Here is a 26787-nt window from a genome sequence, read left to right as displayed (position 1 = left end):
CTGAATTAATGAGTTTTCCAAAGTGTAACAGAAACACGTGTGTGAATATTTCAGGTGTTATCATCCTAAAGTTATCTGTTTATGGTGTAGAGCTGAAATGTCAAAGAATTCCAGGAAAACACACAAAGAACATGGCAGGTTGAAATCAACGGTAAAACATCAAATGGACTCATTATAGCAAACTGTACATGGAAAATTATTCACTTCAATAGTTTTCAAAGCTTGTTTGGCTCCATCTGACGTCATGGTGGTTTGACTGCAGAACAATAGAGCAACATGTGCAGACACAGCAGCCTCTCAGATGGAATTACCATGTCAGTAAGGCACATTAAGGCAAAGCCACCAGGCTGTAAGCTGCAGGGTCCTGAAAGAACATCCATTTATCTGGAACAGAGTTTGTTGATTTTAGCTTATTTAAAGACATGCAGCTCCATGAGAGAGAACTCTGTGGTTTGGAAATCTTTCAGCTGCAGGAAGCAGAACCAAAACAGATTCTGTCAGCGATGAGGCAGAACAAACGATTAGATCCACCATCTACTGATACCACAAAGCTCTGCATGATGAAATCTGATCTGAAGCAATTAGATCATCTATTTCTGATTACAAAGTTACATCCATCTTCAAACTTTAAATTTGCAGAACTTTCAGAAGAAAGTTTCAGTAATTCCTTAAAAGTTTCTCTTAAAAATTTTATTTAAAAAGTCCCCCAAATTTGGAAGGAAAATTCTTGTAAATATTAAAAAAACAAAAAAAAAAACAAAGAAAAATCTTCCAAAAAATCCTAAAAATATCCAAAGTGATTTCATATACATCAGTAAAACCTCTGATATTTTCTTTAACAACATTGACAAAAAAATTAAATGAAATCCAGTGAAGTTTGCTGGATTTTAGTTTATTTTTTCTGTGAATTTTCTTAAACATTTTTTCCAGCACTTCTTTTTTCCACTAACAATGTTCAAAAATTTCCCAGAAATGTTGAAAATGTGGACATCAGAAGTTTCACTGTGGAAATTTTTTTTTTTTCCACATTTTCAAACTTTACAACAAGTCAGTTTGGCCTGCTTCTTAAATTTCCCTCGGGATTAAGAAAGTTTCTATCCATCCATCCATCCATCCATCCATCCATCTACAGAACAACACCAGGGCTAATGTTTTAGCTCCGCCTCCAGCTGACTGACCTGATGGAGTGGGACTTCCACGGCTTGTCGTGGACTCCTTTGCTGTAAGACATCGATGATCCGTTTCTGGCGGAGGACGGACGGCTTCGTCTCAACAGACACTTCTGCTGCCTCCCGACGGTCATGGAGAGGAGCGAGGGCACGTTGGCGTTGTTGAGGTTGGCGTTGGAGGGGACGGGCGGCTGGAGGCAGGCGGAGTTACAGCGGGGGTAGTCGTACAGCCGAGGGGACGGATGGTGGTTGTACTGGACGGGTGAACAGTTCATCTCCGTCTCTCCTTCCCGGTCGCTGCCGCTGCCTCTCCGCTCGGTCTGGACGGGTTCCACGGAGGCGCTGCAGGAGAAGGGAAGGATCTGTAGGGGGCGCTGGGTGACGGTGGTGGGGTGGAAGGAGCCCGGCTGCTCTCCGCTGAAGTGGTTGACGTGGTTCCCAAAGAGGCCGCCGTTACGCTGCAGAGACACCAGAAATAAAGTAAAACAGAACTAAAAAGTCCCCGCTGAACTTTAGGTCAGGCTCAATCATTTAGAGCAGGAGTGTTTAAAAAGTGTAAAAACTACAGAGAAGACATTAACTGCAGATTGTAAAATAGTAAAACTATAAATTTAAAATCATTTCTAGACCATGACAAGTTGTTTGGATCAGAAAGTGAAATGATAGATTGTTCTTTGCTCTTTTGTCTTTTTGTGTCTTGTGTCATATTTTGTCTTTTCTGTCTGACTTTTTTTGTTCGTTTCTCGTTTTGTATGAACTGCATGAAATTCAAATCTCAGTGTTGTTGAGTCCAAATAATCTGATAATGTTTCCAAATATTCTGATTTTTGTTATTCTCCTTAGTTTGAATCTGTCCACTAAATACTGTCCTAAATACGTATGCAATGACATATTTTACAGCTTATATTTTTAATTAATTAACATTGCTTGGTAGAAATCTGCTTTTATTTTGACATGAGTCTTTTTTTTTTGTCAATTCTTGACAGAAAAGCCAAATTAAATTGACCAAAGTTTAAAAACTTTCTGAAACGTCAGAGACTTTATAAAGTTAGACTCCTTAAAACCTGGGATTTAACGACTTTCATTCTGATATTTCATGTGTCCAAACATGTGAGGAGGCTCAGTAGGGATGTTTACCCTGTAGATTTCTTCCTCTTCCTCTCCATTTGCCTCCACTAGCCCGCCTCCTGTAGGTCACATGATATGGCTCGACGGATCTCTGGTCCGATGTCATGCAGCGTCCGGAGGCCCGCCTGCAAAAACAGAAGCAATAAACTCAACCCTGGAAACTAAAACTGGCTTCAAATGTGTGTGTGTGTCCAGAGAAGCTGGCTGTTGATGCTGGCAGACACTTCAGTATTTTTTAGTGTGAAAGTCTCTCTGCCCAGACCGGTACCGATCCACTGACACAGCCGGGTTTCATTCATCCCGCTGCTTCATGCTCTTATTGTGTGCAGATTTTCAGCCTCGTGGTCCAAGCAGGACTGAGTCTGTGAGACGACGTTCTGGACTCACCTGCAGAGCCAAGGTGGTGTTGAGCCTCTCCCAGGACCGCCTTCCCACAAGGCCTTGCTCTTTGCGCCTCTTGAACTTTCTGAAGTAGTCCTGTATCAGGAAGGTGGCATAGAACTTCCCCACTGTTACCTCGTCATCTGAGAGAACAGACCAGACACACCAAAGCCTCCCACATCAACACCTGAACACCTCAACCAAGAACCAAAGAAACCCGTCTAATCTCACTGTTAAAGCATCAAAACCTCACAGAGACGAAGCTCTGCTGCTGTAGAAGGTTGAAAAAAACACAATATCTTAATAATGAAGCCAAATATGAGAACGAAACCAAAGCATGTTGACAAAAAGCCATAAATTCTCATTGCTTGAGCTTAATGTTGACAAGAAACGCTACTTTAACCCTCCTGTTGTCCTCATTTACAGCCACCAAAAAATATCGTTTCCTTGTCTGAAAAAAAATCCAAAAATTCAGCAAAAAAAAAAATTCCCCCAAATTTCTGAAAATGTGCAAAACCTTCAGGAAGAAAATTCCAATAATTCCTTTAAAGTTTCCCTTAAAGGTTTTACTTTTTTAAAAAAATTTGGCAAGAAAATTCTTGTAAATCTTTTTTAAAAATAAGTAAAAATCTTCCAAAAAATCCTAAAAAATATCTAAAGTGATTCCATATATATCAGTGGAACTTCTAATATTTTCTTTAAGAACATTCAGAAACAAAAATCAACCAAAATCCAGCAAATTTCACTGGATTCTGGTTGATTTTTATCTGAATGTTCTTAAAGGAACGTTTTTTTTGGTAAAAATGTTGAAAATGTGGACATCAGAAGTTTTTCTGAAATTTTTGAACATTTTTTGTTGGAGAATAAAGAAATGTTAAAAGAAAAATGTTTCAAGAACATTCACAAAAATCAACCAACATATTAGAAATAAAATATTAGACATTTTACTGATTGATGTAATCACTTTAGATTTTTTAAAGATTTTTTTGGAAGATTTTTACTCATTTTTTGAAGAATTTTCTTGCCAAATTTGAGGCATTTTTTAAATTAATCTTTTCAAGGAAAAATTCGACCAAAAAAAAAAATCAACCAATTTTGGATTTTTTTGTAAATGTTCTTAAAGAAACTTCTTTTTTCCACCAAAAATGTTCAAAAATGTTAAAAATGTGGACATCAGAAGTTTCAATTATATTTTTTCCACTTTTCAAACGGATCATTTTGACCTGCAGGACGACACGAGGGTGAAAGGATCAACGCCTGGACCTCAGTGAACACAGAACAGATGTGAAGCTTTCTCATATTGTGCACAGTAAGCAGAGTGAATCCATGTGAAGTGTGCATCGGTGCGGTAACAGATTTATTCTGTCTGACTCTGCAAACGACAAACAACCTGACCAGATAACATCTAACCTACGGCTCCGTCTTCCTGCATCTCTGCTAACGGTTACAAAACACTGTCTCACCAAAACAAAGACCACAAACTGCTGAGCAAAGTGAAGCAAAAAAGCACTGAAATTCAGATTATTTTCATGACCAGGCAGCTGCTGGCACACGATGGAGCGCTACGTGACGACATCCACGACTTCAGACAGACAAAACAAGAAGCACATGCAGAAAGCAGCAGAGGGTTCAGATCTACGGACCTACGAAGACAAAGACAGAAACCGAGGCTGTGACTAAGCTATCGGCCATGCAGGCATGTGAACAGGTCTGATTCCCTCAGATAAGCGGTTGCTGAGCAGACTGGGGACAAAGAGGCTGAGTCATAAAAAGACAGGAAACGTTTGGTTTTTTTTGTCTTTGTCGCCACCTCTCCTGGACCCGTTTCCAACGAAACCGAGTCGAGCAAAGGTTAGAGCGTCAGTGGGACGGCGCTTTAAGACGGAGGCATTATTCAGTCCGCTGATTTAAAAAGAGACGAGGACCTGGTGTAATAATGATCCCCCTTAAAGCATCCCACGGTTTGTCTGCATCACCTGTCAGAGAGGAACTACAGCAGGCTCCGCTCAGGGAGAAAACCACAAACTAGATCCGACTTTAAAGCAGAACTTCACTCCACCGGTCCTGCTTCAGTCTCTAAATCTCTAATCCAGATGTTCGGCTACACATGCGAACATGTGGCCCGATCATTGGATCAGAATATTTTCATGTCTCACTGCTCTTTAGCTAGATGTTATTTTAAAATGTTTTATGTTATTTTTATGTTAGCTTTTCTAATGACTTTGTGCTCTTCTGTTCTATGTTTCTGACCCAAAGATTAAAGAAACTGACTTTTAGTGTTTATCAATTAATATACAGTTCTATTCTGTTCTATTGTGTTCTACTTTATCTTATTCCATACTAGTGTGTTCCATTCTATTCGATTCTATTGCAATACATTCTGTTGTGTTCTATTTATTCTATTCTGTTTTGTGTTCTATTCAATTCAAGTGTTTTTATTTCATTCTGTTCTATTCTATTCTGCTCTATTTTATACTATTCTATTGTGTTCTATTTAATTAGATTCTATTCTAATTCTATTCTATTCTATTCTGATCTATTCTATTAGGACCTATTCTATTGTATTCTATTTGATTCTACTCATTTATTTACTTTGTGATGTCATGATTTATGTTCTGAGCTCATCACTCATTTTTATGTAGTTTCACCTCAAACACAGGAACTCTCGTTAAGTTGATTAAATTACTCTGTTTTATTGGTTTTATTAATAATCCATCTATCGCTAAGTTGATTAAATTACTCTGTTTTTATTGGTTCTATTAATAATCCATCTATCGTTAAGTTGATTAAATTACTCTGTTTTTATTGGTTCTATTAATAATCCATCAATCGTTAAGCTGATTAAATTACTTTGTTTTTATTGGTTCTATTAATAATCCATCAATCGTTAAGCTGATTAAATTACTCTGTTTTTATTGGTTCTATTAATAATCCATCTATCGTTAAGTTGATTAAATTACTCTGTTTTTATTGGTTCTATTAATAATCCATCTATCGCTAAGTTGATTAAATTACTCTGTTTTTATTGTTCTATTAATAATCCATCTATCGCTAAGTTGATTAAATTACTCTGTTTTATTGGTTCTATTAATAATCCATCTATCGTTAAGCTGATTAAATTACTTTGTTTTTATTGGTTCTATTAATAATCCATCAATCGTTAAGCTGATTAAATTACTTTGTTTTTATTGGTTCTATTAATAATGAATCTTCCCGTCCAGAGCCGGTGCAGTTTTCAGAGGTTCCAGTAGTTTCATGCCACCAGACTAAAACAGAACTGCTCCAAAGAGATTAGGACGGCAGAAAGACAAGAACAGGAGGCGGAGGAAGCTGTGGAGGAGAGAAGCTCGGCAGAAAAGATTCAACAGAAAGAGAGAGCGGGTTAGCGGCTAATGAGCACAAAGACATGCAGCAGTAAGTTCTACATAGATTTACTGTAAATAAAGCAGAGGAGGACAGAGAGGCAGCGACAGACAAAACCAGAGCAAAGAAGCAGCAAAGAGCACATATTTTAATGCTGTCTTCAGCTGTTTAAAAGTCGACAATAACAGGAGAGCAGCTTCATGATGAAACACCTTCAGCTCGACTTCATGAAACGATGACGCCTGCAGATGAAGCTGTTCAGAAAAGACTTCTATTCAAGCTGCAAATCCAAATCTAACCTGCTGGAGAATCTTTAACTCTCTGAACTCCAAAACTTGCCGTTAGGTTTGAAATGATCTTTTCTAAAGTCTCCAAAATGACACAATTTACGAGATGCAGAAACTGTAGGAACTGAAAAATGTCAGGTTTTCCACTGTCGTTGCATTTGAGAAGATCGAAGCTGAAAATTGTGATATTTAATCCAAATGTTTTTATTCTACGTCTCTCATTTAAAATGAGCCAAAAACAAACAGTTTGCTTCAACCACATTCTGTAAAAAGCAAAAAAAATTGCATTCTTTGGCTCAGCTATGAAGCTTTTAGTGACTCATCTGCGACCAACGGTCACGTTACAAAAATTCATTCACGGTGTTTAAACAGATGGGAGTCAAATATGCAAACCAATTAAAACTGCAAGGAATAAAATGTCTATAATATGTAAGTCAGTTCCTTCAGTACTGGTAACTACTGAAAATGCTCACATTAATTCTATTTTATTTTAAAAATTTCATTTTAAAATATAATAAATACAGTAAAACCTAACAAAAATATGGTTAAAAATAGTAAAAATACAGTAGAAATATAGTAATAAATACAGTAAAATATAGCAAAAATATGGTAAAATATAATAATAATAATAATAATAATAATAATAATAATACAGTGAAATACAGTAAAAATATGGTTAAAACACAGTAAAATATAGTAATAAATGCTGTAAAATAGAGTAAAATATGGGTAAAAAGATTAATAATCATACTACACACGTGGACAAAATTGTTGGTACCCCTCAGTTAAAGAAGGAAAAACCCACAATTCTCACTGAAATCACTTGAAACTCACAAAAGTAACAATAAATAAAAATTTATTGAAAATTAAATAATCAAAATCAGCCATTACTTTTGAATTGTTGATTAACATAATTATTTAAAAAAACAAACTAATGAAATAGGGCTGGACAAAAATGATGGTACCCATAACTTAATATTTTGTTGCACAACCTTTTGAGGCAATCACTGCAATTAAACGATTTCTGTATTTGTCAATGAGCGTTCTGCAGCTGTCAACAGGTATTTTGGCCCACTCCTCATGAGCAAACAGCTCCAGTTGTCTCAGGTTTGATGGGTGTCTTCTCCAAATGGCATGTTTCAGCTCCTTCCACATATGTTCAATGGGATTCAGATCTGGGCTCATAGAAGGCCACTTTAGAATAGTCCAACGCTTTTCTCTCAGCCATTCTTGGGTGTTTTTGGCTGTGTGTTTTGGATCGTTGTCCTGTTGGAAGACCCATGACCTGCGACTGAGACCAAGCTTTCTGACACTAGGCAGCACATTTCTCTCCAGAATGCCTTGATAGTCTTCAGATTCATCGTACCTTGCACACTTTCAAGACACCCTGTGCCAGATGCAGCAAAGCAGCCCCAAAACATTACTGAGCCTCCTCCATGTTTCACCGTAGGGACAGTGTTCTTTTCTTCGTATGCTTGGTTTTTGAGTCTATGAACATAGAGTTGATGTGCCTTACCAAAAAGCTCCAGTTTGGTCTCATCTGTCCAAAGGACATTCTCCCAGAAGCTTTGTGGCTTGTCAACATGCATTTTTGCAAATTCCAGTCTGGCTTTTTTATGAGTTTTTTCAGCAGTGGTGTCCTCCTTGGTCGTCTCCCATGGAGTCCACTTTGGCTCAAACAACGACGAATGGTGCGATCTGACACTGATGTACCTTGGCCTTGGAGTTCACCTTTAATTTCTTTGGAGGTTGCTCTGGGCTCTTTGGATACAATTCCAACGATCCGTCTCTTCAATTTGTCATCAATTTTCCTCTTGCGGCCACGTCCAGGGAGGTTGGCTACTGTCCCGTGGGTCTTGAACTTCTGAATAATGTGAGCCACTGTTGTCACAGGAACTTCAAGCTGTTTAGAGATGGTCTTATAGCCTTTACCTTTAAGATGTTTGTCTATAATTTTTTTCGGATGTCCTGGGACAATTCTCTCCTTCGCTTTCTGTTGTCCATGTTCAGTGTGGTACACACCTTTTCACCAAACAGCAGGGTGACTACTTGTCTCCCTTTAAATAGGCAGACTGACTGATTATGAGTTTGGAAACACCTGTGATGTCAATTAAATGACACACCTGAGTTAATCATGTCACTCTGGTCAAATAGTTTTCAATCTTTTATAGAGGTACCATCATTTTTGTCCAGGCCTGTTTCATTAGTTTGTTTTTTTAAATAATTATGTTAATCAACAATTCAAAAGTAATGGCTGTTTTTGATTATTTAATTTTCAATAAATTTTTATTTATTGTTACTTTTGTGAGTTTCAAGTGATTTCAGTGAGAATTGGGGGTTTTTCCTTCTTTAACTGAGGGGTACCAACAATTTTGTCCACGTGTGTAACTTATTTTTCTGATATATTTTTGACTTTTTTATGATGCGCCTTTATTTTTAATGTTTGCTGATTTTATATGTAAAGTATCTGAGTGTTTTGAAAAGCGCAATACAAATAAAGTTTTTTTTAAATTTTTGCAAAATACATAATCAAGGAAATTCAACTTTTGGTTCATCTTTTGGATTATTTCCAGCATTATAGCTTTTTCATTTTGCACCGAAGACATTTTTAGCTTTCTCTACTTCTAGCTGAGGTTGTGTTGGTTCTATAAAGGTGCAGGATGTAAATTTAAGAAAAAGAAATGAGCTTGGAGCTCAGAGGGTTAATGTTTTGGTGGTCGATCAGTTCAACTAATGTCCTGTTGCTGAAGATATGAGATCATTGTAGGAAGTGGATTTGACACCGACACAGAATTCATACTGCTCCAGTGGCATTAACAAGGAGCAAACAGCATTTAACAGCATTTAAATTCAAATATTTGAGGGTTTCTGGCTGTTCCAGTGTGAGGAAGAGAACAGAGAGAGAGGAGGAAATGCAGAGGAGGTTCAGAACACAGAGGTTAGAGGATGAGTTTCTGTGAAGGAGGACAGATTTTTCTCCGTACAGCTGGTTTTGTTGGTTCATATTTCTCCTGTACTAATCCTCACCACATGTTTGCTGTTTCAGAAGTGACTCTCCAACTCTATAGAAATCTTGCTTTTATCTATCAAACATCTGCTCGGCTGCTGAAGGCAGTCATTCCTCCTCCTTTGCGGTCGGCAGCAGTCGCCTGCTTTCGGTTGGTTCTGAAAGTGGCCTAGTTTCTTATCTAGAAACACTATGGGAGCGTTGTGTTGTGGTTTGACCTGAGATCCTGCTCACCACCTCTCCCTGCTGTAACACCTCACGAATCTGTGATCTGTTCGTGACAAGGATGAGGAGGGTGAAGCTAATCGGAGGGTTTTCTATTTCCTTTGTCCCTGGAGCTCAGTGAAGAAAGGAGAAGAATCTGCTGCATGGAGGAGGAGGAAGGTGGGAGTTTCTGTCTAACACAGTCAACTGCAGAAGATGAAAAATACCTTGTAGAAACTTTCCGCTGTGCCACACGGCATGCAGTGTTTGGGAGATGTGGTTGCTAACAATACTTTGTGATGAACAGTCTGAAGGGTGGAGGTTTAAGGTCACAGATTTAAGAGAGGATAAAAGAAATCACACAGTTTGTTAGCTGGGTCAGTATATAACTGTGGGACTTCTTGTATCATAGTCACATTTCTGCCGTTTTCAGGCCTAAAACCAACATGGCCGCCTCTAACCAAACACCACATGGCATTTTACAGAAAGATGCTTCTAAATATTAGACATAGAGTTGAATAAAACTTAAATGTAAGTTATTTCTAAAGATATTGTAGTAAACCTGATGACTATTTGATATTAAATAAGTCAGAAGTAACATGCAAAGACACAAAATGACGAGAAACAAAGAATAACTACAAAAAGATGCAAAATGACCACAGAGACACAAAATGACCACAAACGGATTGAAAATGACCAAAAATGAAACAAAATAACCATAAACGGACTGAAAACAGCCACAAAGGGGCACAACGTGACCACAAAAAGACCTAAAATGGCAACAAAAAGGATTAAAAATGACCAAAAAAGAAACAAAATGAGCACAAAGACACAAATCAACCACAAAGACACAAGATGACCAAAAAAATGACAAAAAGTGACACAAAATGACCACAGAAAAACACAAACTGACTCAGTGAGACAGATAATTATCATACAAAGACACAAAATGATGAGAGACACACAAAATAACCACAAAAAGCTGCAATATGACCCCAAAAACACTTAAAATGACCACAAAACGGACTGAAAATGACCAAAAAAGAACCACAATGAGCAGGTCATGTGATCTGGAATCAACACTCTTCCTGCAGAAGTGTTTTTGTTACATGGTGATTTAATTAGGTATTTTCCATACAAAATATGATATGTTACCAAAAAAGAAATATCAGTAATGATTATTGTAGAATAGGCTGATTATCATGGTGATCATCAACATATTAGCTCACCTTAATAAAAGAACACAATCCAAACTATTTGTGAATCAGTTCATTTTATGATTGTTTAGCTCATTAGAAGGTGGTTGGTGTTAAATTCAGACGTTATTTAGCTCATATTTTAGTGATATCCAGTCATTTTTATTAATAAGTGATTGTTTCTATAATAAATAATGTGGAATTTATAAAGACATGATCATAATGAACATAAAAACATTAGTTTTTTTCACTTATAATAAAAATGTATGCAGATATATCCCATGGACTTCAACAGTCCCTCAGTTATAGATTGACCCAGTTGATGTTTTCTTCATCTCAGTGGAACTCCACGTGTCTCAGACTGGGTTAAACTTTCCTATTTGCTTCAGCTGTACTTGGAAAAGGAGCTATTTTACTTTTAAACCTTATTAGCAATCACTAGTTTGCTGTGATCTGCTTCTAATCTGATCATTTATCATTTCTTCTTCATCTAACTGATGTCCAAAGCATCTGTGAAGTTTATTTAATCGCATTTAACAGATAATTAAATTCTTTGTGGCATTTTCCCTCTGGTGGTAGTAAATAGTAAAATCTAAAAATGGAAATTAATTTAATTTATCCCATTTTAACAACCACATGGCTGCTGCTGCTGTTGCTCCCTTTATGTGTCTAAATGCGTCAAAGGTTTAAAAAATGTTTTAAAATCTGAAAAACTCTTCTCTCTGTGTCAAAGTAACACACATATATATATATATATATATATATATATATATATATATATATACCGGGCTTTGCAAAAGTTCTGTTACTCGGTTTCATGATCTTTAGAGACGTTTACATGTCGGAGTGAAAAATTCCATTAAATAAACTGAAAGTTCTACCTTATAGGCAGGTGTCCTTAATACAATTTTGTTCTCTGGTGAAGTTGTATCAAGATGGAAGTCAAAAGAGTTGAGATATCTGCTCTCTTTTGTGCTGAACATCAGCCGGATGACCGTCCACAGAGTCGCGGAGAGGCTGAAGAATGGTGAAGATCTTTCAGGTCTTCACCATTCTTGAAAGATCACTGAAAGATCTTCACCATTCTTCAGCCTCTCTGCGACTCTGTGGACGGTCATCCGGCTGATGTTCAGCTGCTTGGCTCTGTCAGACTTGTTGTGGCCAGCATGAAGGAGAGCAGATATCTCAACTCTTTGACTTCCATCTTGATACAACTTCACCGGAGAACAAAATTGTATTAAGGACACCTGCCTATAAGGTAGAACTTTCAGTTTATTTAATGGAATTTTTCACTCTGACATGTAAACGTCTCTAAAGATCATGAGACCGTGTAACAGAACTTTTGCAAAGCCCGGTATATATTTTTTCCCATTGAAATCATTCCTCCTGCCTTAAATGGTTTAGATGTTGAGCTCTTTTCTCACTGTTGATTTTGTCCTCTGAAATCTCCTTCTTCTTAGGATTCGGTGCTAATTCCATCACGACTGATCAATTCTTTCATAGATTTCAGTTTATCAATAGTTCATCTTTAATGTATGCATTGACTGTTGCTCACATTTTCATCTAAACTGAATTATTGCTGCTGTTTCCCAAATGAACAGCAGGAATGTGGGATTAATTCTTGACTTATCTGTGTGTCGTTTATGCTTTCTCAAACACCAGATCAAAACAAATCTTACATAATGATTGCTTCACGCTCCGTCTGCTCTGTGACTCATCTTACCAGGTAGAAGCTGCTCAGCTCCGAGCCAAACCACATCAGAAAAGTTTAACTTCTGAGGAAAACGCTGTCAAGATGCAGCTTGTTCTCAGATCACGTGAGAAGAGATCAGAGGAAAGAGGGGATTCAGAGGTGTGAATGTGTGTGCAGAATGACCACTGACCACCAGCAGGGGGCACCACTTGGTCCAGCAGCTTCATGCTTGTCCTCTTCCAGATCTTCTTGATGACGGCTCGAAGCTCCTCGTTGGCTTGTTCCAGGTTCCCTTAAGGAGAGCAGAGCAGCATAAATAAGGTTCTAAGCAGCGAAAAATGGATGGATATGTTGGTGTTTTCCTCAGAACCTGCAGTAGGAGGTGAAATGATGCAGTTTAAACATAAAAAACCCACTAAGAAGTAATGGACACAACAGAAAACCACTTTTGCAAAACAGCTCTTTAAACAACAGAACCAACAGAACACGCTGGTCATTTATTTCAGCTGAATGACCACAACCTTGTTTTTAACCCTCGTGTCATCCTGATCCGGTTTAAAGTTTGAAAATGTGGAAAAAAATAATATTTTCACAGTGAAACTTCATCCAGGTTCTACATTCAGCCCAGTTTGATCTCCAGTAAAACCAGTAAAACCACAGCATAATAACCTACAAATAACCACAACTCCTGATGGCTCCTTTGTTTTAGTGCAAAAATGTTCATTCTGTCTGGAACTGAATGATAAAGTATTTCACTTCATGATCAAAACGACAAAAGTCAGACAAAAAAAAGACAAAAAACAACAAAACGACAAAAAATAAGACACGACGTGTAACAAAACAAAAAATTAATGAAAAGTTACAAAGCAACAAAAAGATGGACAAACGACAAAAACAAAACAAAAAAGTAGACAACACAAGCGAGACAAAAGCACAAAATGATACCAACGATACACAAAACAACGAAGAACACAATGACAAAAGTAAGACAAAAATCACAAATGAGAGAAAAACAAAACAAACAAAACGGCAAAAACACGAGGCAAACAACAAAAACAAGACAAAATACGACAAAACAAGACAAAATGACAAAATAACAAAGAATCTAATATTTTACTTTAAGATCAAAACAACTTGTGGTCTAGAAATGATTCTTTATCCCTCTTCAAAGAGGTCTCGATCTCAATGAGTCTTTTATGTGGTTAAATAAAAATATTTATAGTTTTACATATTTACAATTTGCAGTTAAAATCTTCTCTGGCTCTTTATAAAGTCGTCCTGCGGGCCTAACCCTCTGGAAGGCCGGTTTTGGGCTGCATGTCATTTGTTCTCCTTTTCTGACTTAGGGCATCATTTATCATCTGTTGTGTGTCTTTGCTGTGGGGGAACAATTTTAATGATAGTAGAGAAACTTTGCTGTAGTCTGATTATAGAAGAGTTACCTAAAGGAGTCAGAAAAAAGGTCTGAGGTCAACCAAAGGTCTTTGGAAAGACGGTCAGAAAGCAGAAGGTTTAAACTTAGAACAGGAAAAGACTCTTCACTGTAACAGATGTTGGACCTGAGCGTCTTCTTTGAGGTCTTCCTCATTCCAGTGATCTGCATTCATCTCCATATTGTTAACAGGAATACATTTACGGCCACCCAGCGCTGTGTTTTTGATCTCCTTTTCCACAAAGTAAATTATCTCTGACAAAGCAGAACAGCATCGTCACGTAGCTGCTGTCTGAGAAGTTTCCGTCCAAACACGACATACCAGCACACTTCAGATCCATCAACAGTCTGAGACACAACCTGGTTCACCACGAAGACAAAACACTCAGACTGAAGCTAAACAACATTCTATATGCAGCCCAAAGCAGCCAGGAGACGAAACCACCAGGACGATTTAAGACAAGCGTTCATCCACATCTGATGAGTAAAAGACCCTCTACAGAGGAGACACAGTTTTAGAGAGGACTGAAGGAAGTGGACTGTAAACAGAGGACAGGGTCTACAGCACCACTTATCAGGTACTTCATGGTATCTGGAGATCTCTTCCTAATAAGTTTCACCAACAACATTGTGAGTCATCCATGATCTGGCAGTTTCACAGCGACTCACACCTGCAGGCACGAGTCTGGAACTATTTATAGACTACTACTAGCCATGCGAGCTGGTAATAAATATTTATACAGAGATATATCTGGGAATTAGTCATGACTGAGTCAGAACTTAAGAAACTCTGGCAGAAATCAGCTGTTTTCTATTGAAACTCTTAGAATGACTTTGACCTGAATCACTGAGAATCTAAATAAAATAATGTGTTTTTTGTAGATGTTTTTGTTGACCCGTGCGTGACTCAAAGTTTCAGTTCTGTCTCCGTCTTACACAAACAGCAGTCACAACACAACAAAAACTAATCTTGACATTTGAAGTTAGAAGTCTTGTTTGGCATGCAGTAGAGACGACTCATTGAATAGCTATACCTCCCTCTAGTGGCAGAACATTTACTTGTTAAATGGTCATTGGAATTTTTTCCGTGTGTGGAATTTAGTGTACGGCAAAAAAAAAAAAAAAAAAAGCCTCTACCACAGAGATGTCAAAGTCATCTTAGTCCAGGTTCCACATTAATCCCAGTCTGATCTCCAGTGGACCAGTAAAACCACAGCATGATAACCTATAAATAACGACAACTCCCATTATAATCACAGCTATCTGGAACTGAACACTATAGTATTTTACTTTATGATCGAAACGACAAAAGTCAGAAAAAAACACCAAAAACACGAAAAATTACAGAAACAAGACACAAAACGACAAAATGAGAAAAAAACACGACAAAATACGAGACAAACGACTTGAAACAAAACCAAAGAGACAAAAAATTTGAAGAAAAAGCTACAAAGCGAAAAAAAAATGGGCGAACGACATACGTGAGAAAAAAACACAAAACAACAAAAAGAGCGAATAATTTAAAACACAAAATGACACAAATGAGACACAAAATGACAAAAAAATGAGACAAACAACCACAAACAAAACAAAAAAAGACTGAAAAGTCGACTAAAATCTTACAAATCAGAAAAAAAATGGACAAACAAAAAATATACAAATAACACGAACAGGACAAAAAATGACAAAAGCGAGAAATAAAATGACAAAAAGTAGACAACACAAGAGAGACAAAAAACACAAAAGAGCAAATAATTTCAAACAAAATGACAAAAATGAGACAAAAAAACAGAAACAAAACAAAAAAGAACCTAAAAAGTCACAAATCAACCAAAAAAATAGGGACAAACAACAAATAAACTGTACAAAAGACACTAACAGGACAAAAAAATGACAAAAAGTAGACAACACAAGAGACAAAAAAATGGGCGAACGACATACCTGAGACAAAAAAAGCACAAAACGACAAAAATGATGCACAAAAGAGCGAATAAATCAAAACACAAAATGACAAAAATGAGACAAACAACCAGAAACAACAAAAAAAGAGACTAAAAATTCGACTAAAAAGTCACAAATCAGAAAAAAATGCACAAACAACAAAAAAAACTATACAAATAACATGAACAGGACAAAAAAATGACAAAAGCAAGAAAAAAATGACAAAAAGTAGACAACACAAGAGAGACAAAAACACAAGAAAAACAACACACAAAACAACAAGCAACACATAAAATGACAAAAGTCAGACAAAAAACCTACAAAAACTAAACTAAATATTCCAAAAATGAGACAAATAACATTAAACAAAAAAGAGATAAAAAATGGACAAACAAAAATGAGACAAAAAAATTGCGAAATCCTAAAACAAAATGAAAGAAGACTACAGAAAACAATAAACAAAGCAAAACATAAAATGACAAAAATAAGATAAAAACCACAAACAAGACTAAAAGGAGACAAAACATGAGACAAATGACAAAAGTCAGACAAAAAAAACACCAAAAAAACTGACAAAATATTATAAAAATGAGACACAAAATGACAAAAGAACAAAGAACAATCTAGTGTTTTACTTTATGATCCAAACAACTTGTCATGGTCTAGAAATGATTTTAAATTTATAGTTTTACTAATTTACAATCTGCAGTTAATGTCTTCTCTGGAATTTTTACACTTTGAGGGCCGGATTGGACCCTCTGGAGGACCACTTTTGGACCACGGGCCTCATGTTGGACACTCAAAGTAGATTTTCTACTGAAGCTGAGGTACAGACAACAGATCCCCCCCCCCCCGTTATCTCCACTGATGCTCCATCTTCCTACTTCCAGGTCAGAATAGTTAAAATAAACCCTCAGTCTCTGTTCTTTACTGCACCTGAGAGTACGGCTCAAAGTGCTCAGCCACACAGCAATAACCTGTAAAAAGGGGTCATATTTGTACATCCCTGCTGGTTTGAGGCGCCCACTCACCTTCAGTCTTTATCTTCAGAGCGGTTCGGACCAAAGCGAACAAGGTGGCGTTAAACATCACCGTCCCGTCGCTGTTCAGGGGCATGTTCATCGCCACCAGACGCTGCAGCACAACCCAAACCGCAGATTAACAAGGAAACTATCATTTTTATCTGTATTTCACCGTCTGCAGAGCTGGGAGTGTGTCGATGACGTGTGGAAACTCACCTTACAGGCCACTCTGTGAGGACAGAGTTTACCGAAACCCAGGGGAGGCTGAATCCTCCTCAGCAGAGTCACTACATCCAGATGCTTTATTCTCCCCCTGACAGCAAGGAAATCAAACAACAGCCATCATACCACCACAAAAACTGTCACCACGAATCCACAACGGAGTGATTATGACGGTCCTTCAACAAGCTCTTGGTAACTGCTTATTTTTTACTTGACTTCAGTGCAACTGGTCCACCAATGTTCAGGCTTCACTATCACATCTTGAGCCTACAGATTCTCCTCAGCAGCACCTGTAGGAGTCAGGATGATAGCTTTCCTTTAATTAATTTCTTTTTTCTTAAGTAAACCCCATCTAGTGGCTGAAGGACTTGGATAAAACCAAAGGAGACGTCCATAAAGGTGTGGTCTACCAGGAAGAGACAGTCCAAGACCTGCAGCCCCGTTCATCCTCAGTTTATCTTTAGCATCTTAAGCCCGTTTGTTTGGACTGTGGACATTGTTTTCTTTTGGATGTGAGCCGAGTCAGACGCTTCGGTAGAGTCATCACAGGGGCTATACAGGCTCAGGAATAGCTGCTACAGCATGCATGATATCTTCATCAATCTGAACATGGAAACCACGTGAGTTTGGGAAACAGATGGAAGTCAAACAGATCAGGTCCAGTCTGTACGGTTCTGCAGTTCAAAGCCACATCTGGCTGCTTCTTCCACCTGATGCTGTGTGCACGGACACATCGTGCACAGTGATAAAAGGCTGTTTAGTACACAGCTATGCACCAAAATGGGAGTTAGGCTTCTTGTTTGTGGGTGAGGACGAGAACTTTTTGAAGCACCCTCATACCAAAGAATCCCTGTCTCATACTCTCTTTCTTAGAAAATGCACAGGATAAATAACAAGAGAAAATATCTAGTAGTACTTTTAAATGTGGCTCCTGGGTACTCACTTGGCTTCGGGGTCGTATTCTGACCAGATCCTCTTAAACTCATCCAGGTGATGCGGCCCCAGAATGGACCAATCACGTGTCAGATAGTCAAAGTTATCCATGATGACAGCTACGAACAGGTTGATGATCTGAAACATGCAGCATTTTTTAAATTGTACACCAGAATACTCCGGGCTTTGGTATTTCCTGTACTAAAGATTGTGGAGATTACCAGGAAAGCACAGAGCATGTAGAAGCTGATGAAGTAGATGATAGCGAAGCCGCTGCCGCAGGTCCTCTCCTCTCCGGGGTTGTAGTCTGACTCTGAATCACACAGTTTTCCTGGCAGACAGGCCAGCATGATCTCCTGCCAGGCCTCCCCTGTGGCACACCTAAACCAGAACAACAAACAGCATCAATACAACCACAGAATGAACAGGATTTATGATGTATGACGACTTAGAACGGCTTCTAAAGACCTGAAGAGCATCAGGACAGCCTGAGGAAATGTCTGAAAGTTGTTGTTACGGTTGATTTGGGTTCCGTCCACCATCGCTATTTTCCCAAACACCTAAGGGAGACAGGAAATATCACCAACACATCAGTAAGAGATTGAAATACACACACATCATACATATATGTCACATTCTGATGACACGTGAGACCACGTCACCTGCATTCCAATCACAGCATAGATGAAGAAGAGCATCGCTATCAGGAGAGCAACATAAGGAAGAGCCTGGAAGGGAAAACAGAGAAATGGTTTGAAATATATGAACCCTGAAGTGTCTGATTTGGACAGTGTCAAATGGTAAGTACACCTCTAAATACGCTGATTACAAATGCTTTAACAGTATTTTGTTGTTCTAGTTATAATGGGATCAATCACTGCCCAAACCCAGCATCACTAATTCATGGTGTTCTGGTGATTTGTATTAAAGAAAAGAAGTCTGACTGGAAACACTCTTCAATCCAGCATCAAAAATTCTAAGACCTCTGAGAGATTGACCCATATTTTAGTCGCGCAATGTAGAAGAGCTGTTTGGACCAATAATAAAAACATCAGACTATCAGAATAGCCACTGTTTTGACAGTTTGAATGGGGATATACAACTGTGTGTCATCTGCATAACAGTAATGAGAGATACTAGGATTCTGAATGATCTGGCTGAGAGTAAGGATAGATGTACACACAGCACCGTTCAAAAGTTTGGGGTCACTTAGAAATGTTCTTATATTTAAAAGCATTATTTTAATGAATATAGCATTAAATGAGTGATAAATCCAGTGTAGACATAGTTAATGTGGTAAATGACTATTGAAGCTGGAAACGTCTGATTTTTAATGGAATATCTCCATAGGGGTACAGAGGAACATTTCCAGCAACCATCACTCCTGTGTTCTAATGCTACATTGTGTTAGCTAATGGTGTTGAAAGGCTCACTGATGATTAGAAAACCCTTGTAGTTATGTTAGCACATGGATAAAAGCAGGAGTTTTCATGGAAAACATGGAATTTTCTGGATGACCCCAAACTTTAGAACGGTTGTGTATGTATATTAAAAAAAAAAAATCAGTGGGCCAAGGATAGAGCCTTGAGGAACACTGCAGTTAAATTTGGCATCAAGGGAACATGAATTTTCAGACTGGTATAAATGTAACGAATTCAAAACAGTCCCCTAAAGAGCGACTCAGGTTTCCAGACAGTGGAGGACGGATTAGTGAACTGTGTTGAAGGTGGTGCTGATATCTAAAAGTACTAAAACAGAGCAGTTAATAGAGGCTCTTTAAAAAAAAAAAAAACATCTGAAGGGCTGTCTTTGTGCTATAGTATGCTTTAAAACCTGACTGAAAACTACTGCTCATACAAGATATGAATTAAAAATGACTTTTTTAAGCACTGAATAAAAATAATCTAGAGATTGCTTTCATAATACAATAACAGAGGGAATTCGGCGCATGATTGCAGGTATAAAACTACAAGGAAAACATAGCAGAAGTTTAAAAAACTGCTAATAAATTAAAGAATAAAACATGTAACAGAGGGTTGGGATAAAATCTACACTACAGACAGAAGATTTCATCTGAGGTTTAGTTTTGATCCGTGCCGAGTTACAAATGGTTCGAAATTGAGACGATGAAGCAAGAACAAAATGGAGGTTGAGTCAGATGTAGTTTTAAAAAGGCAATGCATTGTAGGGCGAGACGCAGAGTTCTGATGTCTGGTAAGTTTATTCTCTTATCTTGTTGGCTCATAGAGCTGCAGATTCAAAAAGCTCCATCCTGACCTGGAAGGACTTGATGAAGGTCCACAGCAGCGTCCTGATTCCCTCCCCTCGGCTCAGCAGTTTGACCAAACGCATCACCCTGAACAGGCGGAAGAAGGTGATGGAGATGCGAGCGCTGTCCTCCGTGTTCTGAGGCAGAGGAGGTGAAAAGTGGTTATAGAACGTGGAAAACAAAAGGTCTCAAACAGAAAGTCTACCACTCATTTATCTGTGCATTCTTTCAATAATCACGAGTCATGTTCGATGTACTTCCTACATCTTTCTAATGACAGCAATCGTCGTGCATGCAGAGTAATTCCATCTTCATCACCATGCAGTTAGCAGACATGGAGGCCCTATACATTAAACTGTGGATGACTGATCCAAAAACAGGCAGAAACAAACATTTTTTGTACACTTGACACGAACACAACGATGGAGCTTTAAACGTCCTGAAACGTTACAGACACAGAAGACCTTCAACAAGAATCGTGAACTGCAGTTCAACGTCCACACAACGCTGGGAATCTGACTGCAAACACTTTGTAATGAGGACAGACAGAAGAACAAACATCTGATCCTCCGTTTCATGCCATGCACCCAGACAGGACGGAGATAACGTCAGCAGATTCAAACTGGTGCCAAAATGCAACAAACCGGGTGGATTGAAAAACAAGACTTTTGACAAACATTGAGAGTTCAAACACAAACTCTCACATTTTACTGAAAAAAAAAAAAAGCATCTCAATGTTTTCAGCATATCTGAGCCACAGTGTCACGACAGATGAGATGCTGATGCTTCGACTTTTGGATGAGGGGTCTTAAATAAAAGAGGCGGGGCTTCTTCTTACCCCTGGCTCCACTATCACCTTGACAACAGGAATGGCTGCCGACTTGAAACCAAAAGCCTGAAGTTAATCCCAGTTAAACACACCAGCAGTGCAGCAGTAGACCATCACATTTCATTAAATAACGTCTGATTACATTAAATACAATCAGAAGCACCTTCATTTAGAGAAAGAAACAACACAGCTTCACAGTTTACCAACAAGAACATGGTGAAGAACAGCGTAAAGCCTCTCATGCAAAAGCTTCAGTAAGACCAGATAGAAGATTCATGCGCACGGAGCTGAAGGAAAAACATCTTTTAAACAAATGAAACTAAACTGTTAACATTGACTTCCTAAATAAAAAGACATTAATGTAACTAAAAAAGTCTGCAAGGCTAATTGTTTTGGTGTTTTGTCTCCCAAAGATACACAAATTTGCGGATAGAAAGCTTCGCTATTGTTTGTTTCAGTTATAATATATTTTATTCTTATCACAGCTCTCCATTATAACAGTTTGTTCCTTTTATGAGAAGCAGGCAACACATTATTGATCCATTTAGTACAGAAAAAGAGTCACATGATGCAGCCAAATTCATGAGAATGTCTGCTTCATCCCTCAGCTATCATCAAGTCCTGAAAATATCCAAGATTTCTCCTGCATATGACCACAATCTAGTCCAGTAAATGTTTACAATCTATACCTTACTGCAAACACTCATTCAACATTATTTCAGACAGACAAGCACCTTGACATGAAAAGCATGAAATCATTAACAGAAGCTGCAGACCAAGAAGCAGAGCGGCCTGGCAGTAGCAGGTCAGTGAATCTTTCTCGTTAAGAGATTACAATTAATTAATTAATTATTACCTGGTTAAATGGGATAAGTAAGCTGCATTCAGAAAAAGCTCACAATTATCTATTCTATTAGTTCTTTTACTGTTTGATAAATGCAGATCAATATTAAAATACTGCAATGTTTCTTCATTCAGTAACTGATTATATTACGTGGAGCTAAATAGTCGTTAGCCTCAAACATGCATTTAAATACAGAGTTAAATACCATTAATTCAATAACATTTTGCATCACAGTAAAATAAAAATCAGTTGTGATCTTGAATGCAGCTCTGACACTAAAGCCAGGCCCTCTTTTCTTGGAAGGAAACAGAAAGACAGGTGTGATAAACGACTACTTACATTGATCTCAGTGATGGCAATGTCAACCACGCTACCCACAACAATTAAGGCATCAAACGTGTTCCATGCATCAGCAAAATAGTTCTGCAAGCACAAGCAACAACACAGAAAAGAAGGAAGAGAGAGAGACAACAAAGCGAGGAAGAAAAAGGAGGAAGAGGTAAAAACAAAAAAAGAAATGTGAAAGATAGAAAGAGAAGAAAACATCAAAAAGTTGTGCTTTGATATAACAAAGTCAAATCCTTCCTGCCAGAGTTTGTGAGAAGAATAAAGTGCATAATTTGTTGTTTTAATCTTGTATTTTGAGGAGATGAGTAAATACAGGGTCATAATAGACTTAAAACTGGAGACGCAGCGGGTTGAATGAACACAGGTAGGCAGTTAATGGAGGTTTTATTGGTCCATTTGTCGCTTACTGAGATCACAGCAGACTTCTTTCATGAGCCGGCCGACAAAATTAAGACAGGAAGGAAAAGGAGAGGAGGAAAGGTGTGAAGGAAGGAAAAGAAAGGAGAATGGCAGCAGCAGGAACAGGGAATGACAGAAATACTGACGTCTTTCTACCTGGCTGAGGATGATGTCGACCACGCTGCCGATCACCACCAGGGCATCGAAGACGTTCCAGGCGTCTCCGACATAACCCTGGTAGCATGCACAGCCAGCGGGAGGAGAGGGGAGGAATGGAGGGGGATGGATGGATGGAGGGGAGGTAAGAGGGGACAGGAGGAACCAGGGTTAAAGGGAAAAGTGCTTTCAGGTAAAAACTGACTCAACAGTATTTTCAGGGCTGAAATATTAAAGGAGATCTGATTGGAAAACTCAGGAACTGTCAGTAAAATGGGAAAAAAGGCGTCCCTCAAGGTTCTGTGCTGGGCCCATTATTATTCACTATTTACGTAAATAATCTCGGACAGAACATTCTGTTTCTTTGCTGATGACACTGTCCTATACTGAGCAGCACCCACTCCTGCTGAGGCCTTCCAGTATTCACAGCTCCCATTTGATAGAATCCAGGAACAACTTTGTCATCTGCAACTCGTTTTAGGTGCAGATAAAACATGTATGTTCTTCCTTACTTCAGAACCTGCCAGATTAGCACTGTCTGGGAACATTTAACAAGAAATGGTCAACAAATAGAGTGTTCTACTTTTAAATATCTAGGATTTTTAATTGATTTGTCTTTTAAGGAGCACTTTCAGTAAAAGGTTAAAAAAAACTGAAACTCAGGATTTTATTACAGAAACAAGTCTTGCTTTTCTTTTTGTGTGAAACAGAAATTGGTGAAAGCAAACCTTTTGCCTGTGACTGTCTATGGAGATGTGTTGTACATGAAGGCTTCTGCTAATCTTGGCGTGTTAGATAGCGTGTACCATGGGGAGCAGAGATTCACTATCTAATGTGCTCTCCTTACTCACCACTGTGTTCTATTCTAAAGTTAACTGGATGTCTTTAAGTCAGTGGTATTTATTTACAGAACCACTCTGGGTATTGTTCGTTCCTATTTGTCTTTTAACAAAGAAACATGGAAGCCATACTCTCCCATTTATGGATACTCTGCAGTATATCGTCCCAAATCTGAACTGGGCTAGAAAGCCTTCAGGTTTTCTGCACCTGATGCTTGGAATAAATTACAAATTCAACTTCCAGCCCTTGTTCCACTGGATGTGTTTAAAGTCTCCCTGGGTCTCCGTGTAAAGGAGATCTCTGATCTCAGTGTCACTAACCTGGGTAAATAAATGCTAAATAACACAAATAAAATATTTCTCAGTACCAGCAGTTTGAGAGGAGAGGAGATTGTAGACTTACCCTGGGTTTGAAGGCGATGAGCTTGAGGATCATTTCTACAGTGAACACTCCAGTAAAGACCATGTTGAGGATGTCCATGGCATAGTTAAACAAATGAGACTGACCATGATGCTGGAAAGAGAGAGCGGTGAGCAGATTAAACAAGTACAGGATCTGGATTTAGCCCTAAACTCACTTAAAAGCTGTAAAAGTTCTCCTTTACAACTGAAAAGATCCGTTAAAAGATTAGCCCTCTAAACTAGTAGTTTCTGGACATTTGTTTGCTCCCGTCTCATTTTTAATCACTGTGGGCTCATTTTAAACAGCAAAACAAAGTCCTGCACCTCTATGGAAACAGGACAACCATGACTAGAATGAGAAAGAACAAAGTTAGAATGCCATGAGTAAGAAAAAAGGTGGATTTATTTCATTATTTATTTTACAAAAATTGAGACAGCCTCGAGTCAACATTTTTCCAAAATGCCAAAAGGTGTTACTGAGACTGAAAACATGGTGGCTTACATAGTATTCACATTTTACTGTTCTGATATTTTCAGTTATATTAGCTTCTATACCAAAAAGTACTGAACATCTGTGGCATCCCTTTTGGTCACAGCTTTAATACGTCTACAGCTCTGTTAGCACAGACTTTTACGTATAGAACGTGATTAGAGCAAACAATACATTATAGATATTTTTTCCAAATGGCACGTTAAATAGAGTAATTTTGATAAAGTACTACAATATTAAGCTTAAAATCTGGTTATTTTTGACGGGTAGCTTAGGGACTGTCAGAAAGTTAAAAATCTGACATTTCTTTTCAGTTTTAAATAACTTTTAAAGATTACATACCTTTCAAACCAACCACAGGAACAATAAATGCATTTTAAGGTGTATTTACTGTATTTATAATAGCAATTATATATCATATAATAAGAAAACATAAATCATCTTCATATACACAACAGACATTAGATTTTTATTACTTAATTACATTCCATAAATATCACCATTCTACCCATATGTATTTCTTGTATACTATAGTTTCACCTATTTGTATTTATTTTGTTTTTTTCCTGTTTCAACATTTTGTAGTTATAAAGCCTCATGGCCAGTCACTGCATTTCACTGCCCTATTCTATGTGCATGTGATGAATAAAAAGTCTAAATCTAATCCTTATCTTGAAGCAATATAATAAAATATGGGTGACAACGTCAATTGCAGCAGTGATAAATTCAAAACCAAACCACCCTTAATATCTCCAGTTATTATTACAGCTGCCAAAACCAAAAAAACTAACCGTAAATCCACTTTACTGGAAGGACTGAATGAAGAGTTCTTACCTGAATGGCCAGACACAAGGTGTTGAGTATGATCAGGACAAACATGACGTACTCAAAGCCGGTGGAGTTGACCACATACCAGAACTTGTACTGGTAGGGGTTTTTAGGGATGTAGCGCCGCAGAGGACGAGCTTTCAGAGCGTACTCGACACACTGACGCTGTGGAGGATTGGAGGGAAAGTTGGGGTAAAAGAAAGACAAGCAGACTCAAACAAATGCAAAATGTTACTGCGGGTAAAAGATACAGTTGTATGGAAAATTATTCAACCCCCGTATGAGGCTGCATCTTTAGGACTTCCTTGGGAATTTTAGCCCATTCGTCATGGGCGATGGACTCCAGCTCAGTGATGTTCTCAGGTCTATGTGTTGCAGCAGCTTTCTTCAGATACACCATAGATTCTCCACTGGGTTTCATTCTGGAGGTTGTGATGTCCACTCTAGAACCTTCCAGGCTTTCTTCTCTAACCAGCCTTTGTTGGTTCTGATGTGTGTTTGGGGTCATTGTCTTGCTGGAACGTCCAATTAGCTTCAACTTCTTCACAGATTGAGGGACGTTCTTGTCCAAAATATCCTGGTACTTCCTGAATCCATGGTGTCTTCAATACAATGGAGATTCCTGGTTCCATTAGAAGCAGAACATCCCCACAGAATCCCAGATCCACCACCATGCTTCACAGCAGGCAGGCAGTTCTTCTCCTCGTAGGCCTCGTTCTTCCTCTCAGACGTTCCTCTGATCTATAGGACCAAAGAGCTCTAGTTTGGTCTCATCAGTCCATAGAACCGTCTCCCAGAACTTCTGTGGCTCTGATAGGTTGGTTCTAGCAGACTGGAGACCTTTGTTCTTGTGGTGTGTCTTCAGAAGCGGTGTCCATCTAGAGGATCTGGCATTAAGTCCTTCAGCACGGAGTGTGTCCACAGAAACATCAGTTCCTCTTCCAGTCAGATCTTCCTGCAGGTCCTTGGCAGTAGGTCAAGGGTTCTGGTCCATCTGTCTCCAGGAATCTTGATGTTCTCTCTGGCAGCTTCTTTTTTCCACTATGTAGTGTAGCCACAGTACCGGTGGCTTTGAACTTACCAATGATGCTTCCAACAGAGTCTCTGGGAACATTCTAGAGCTTGGAGATCTTCTTGGACCCATTTCCTTTCTGGTTCCTCTCTGAACTTCAGGACATCTCTCTGGTCTGAACCATGGTGCTGCTAGAGGCGTATGAGGAGGATTGACCCAAAGTGTTTCCATTTCACAGACATGAGTATTCCTCAGTGTTTAGCATGTGTCACCGTTGGATTCACCTCTAGATGTAGACATACAGGTGGATGGATTAGAGTTCTACTGCAGTTATCTGGATTTATCAGCATTGTTTATAGGGTGTTGAATAATTTTTCAACTTGCTTTTTGTAA

The 26787-nt window shown here is 38.4% G+C and overlaps 1 protein-coding gene across 1 annotated transcript in view; it reads right to left on the bottom strand.

Moving 5' to 3' along the window:
* The window catches only part of cacna1db (calcium channel, voltage-dependent, L type, alpha 1D subunit, b), a 138320-nt gene that overhangs the window by 21047 nt on the left and 90486 nt on the right, over positions 1-26787 (bottom strand). Inside the window, 17 exon segments of the mRNA XM_051948987.1 lie at positions 1179-1627; positions 2307-2353; positions 2356-2422; positions 2685-2821; positions 12619-12720; positions 16833-16935; positions 17040-17136; positions 17989-18116; positions 18200-18359; positions 18447-18538; positions 18641-18706; positions 20256-20384; positions 21086-21127; positions 22260-22343; positions 22824-22901; positions 24066-24176; positions 25389-25547. Coding sequence (XP_051804947.1) covers positions 1179-1627; positions 2307-2353; positions 2356-2422; positions 2685-2821; positions 12619-12720; positions 16833-16935; positions 17040-17136; positions 17989-18116; positions 18200-18359; positions 18447-18538; positions 18641-18706; positions 20256-20384; positions 21086-21127; positions 22260-22343; positions 22824-22901; positions 24066-24176; positions 25389-25547 — 2051 coding nt within the window.

This window comes from Acanthochromis polyacanthus, chromosome 6 (assembly GCF_021347895.1).
Source record: "Acanthochromis polyacanthus isolate Apoly-LR-REF ecotype Palm Island chromosome 6, KAUST_Apoly_ChrSc, whole genome shotgun sequence".
NCBI lineage: Eukaryota > Metazoa > Chordata > Actinopteri > Pomacentridae > Acanthochromis > Acanthochromis polyacanthus.
Note: the sequence above shows the minus strand (reverse complement) of the source record. Positions and strands in the feature narration are given on the sequence as shown.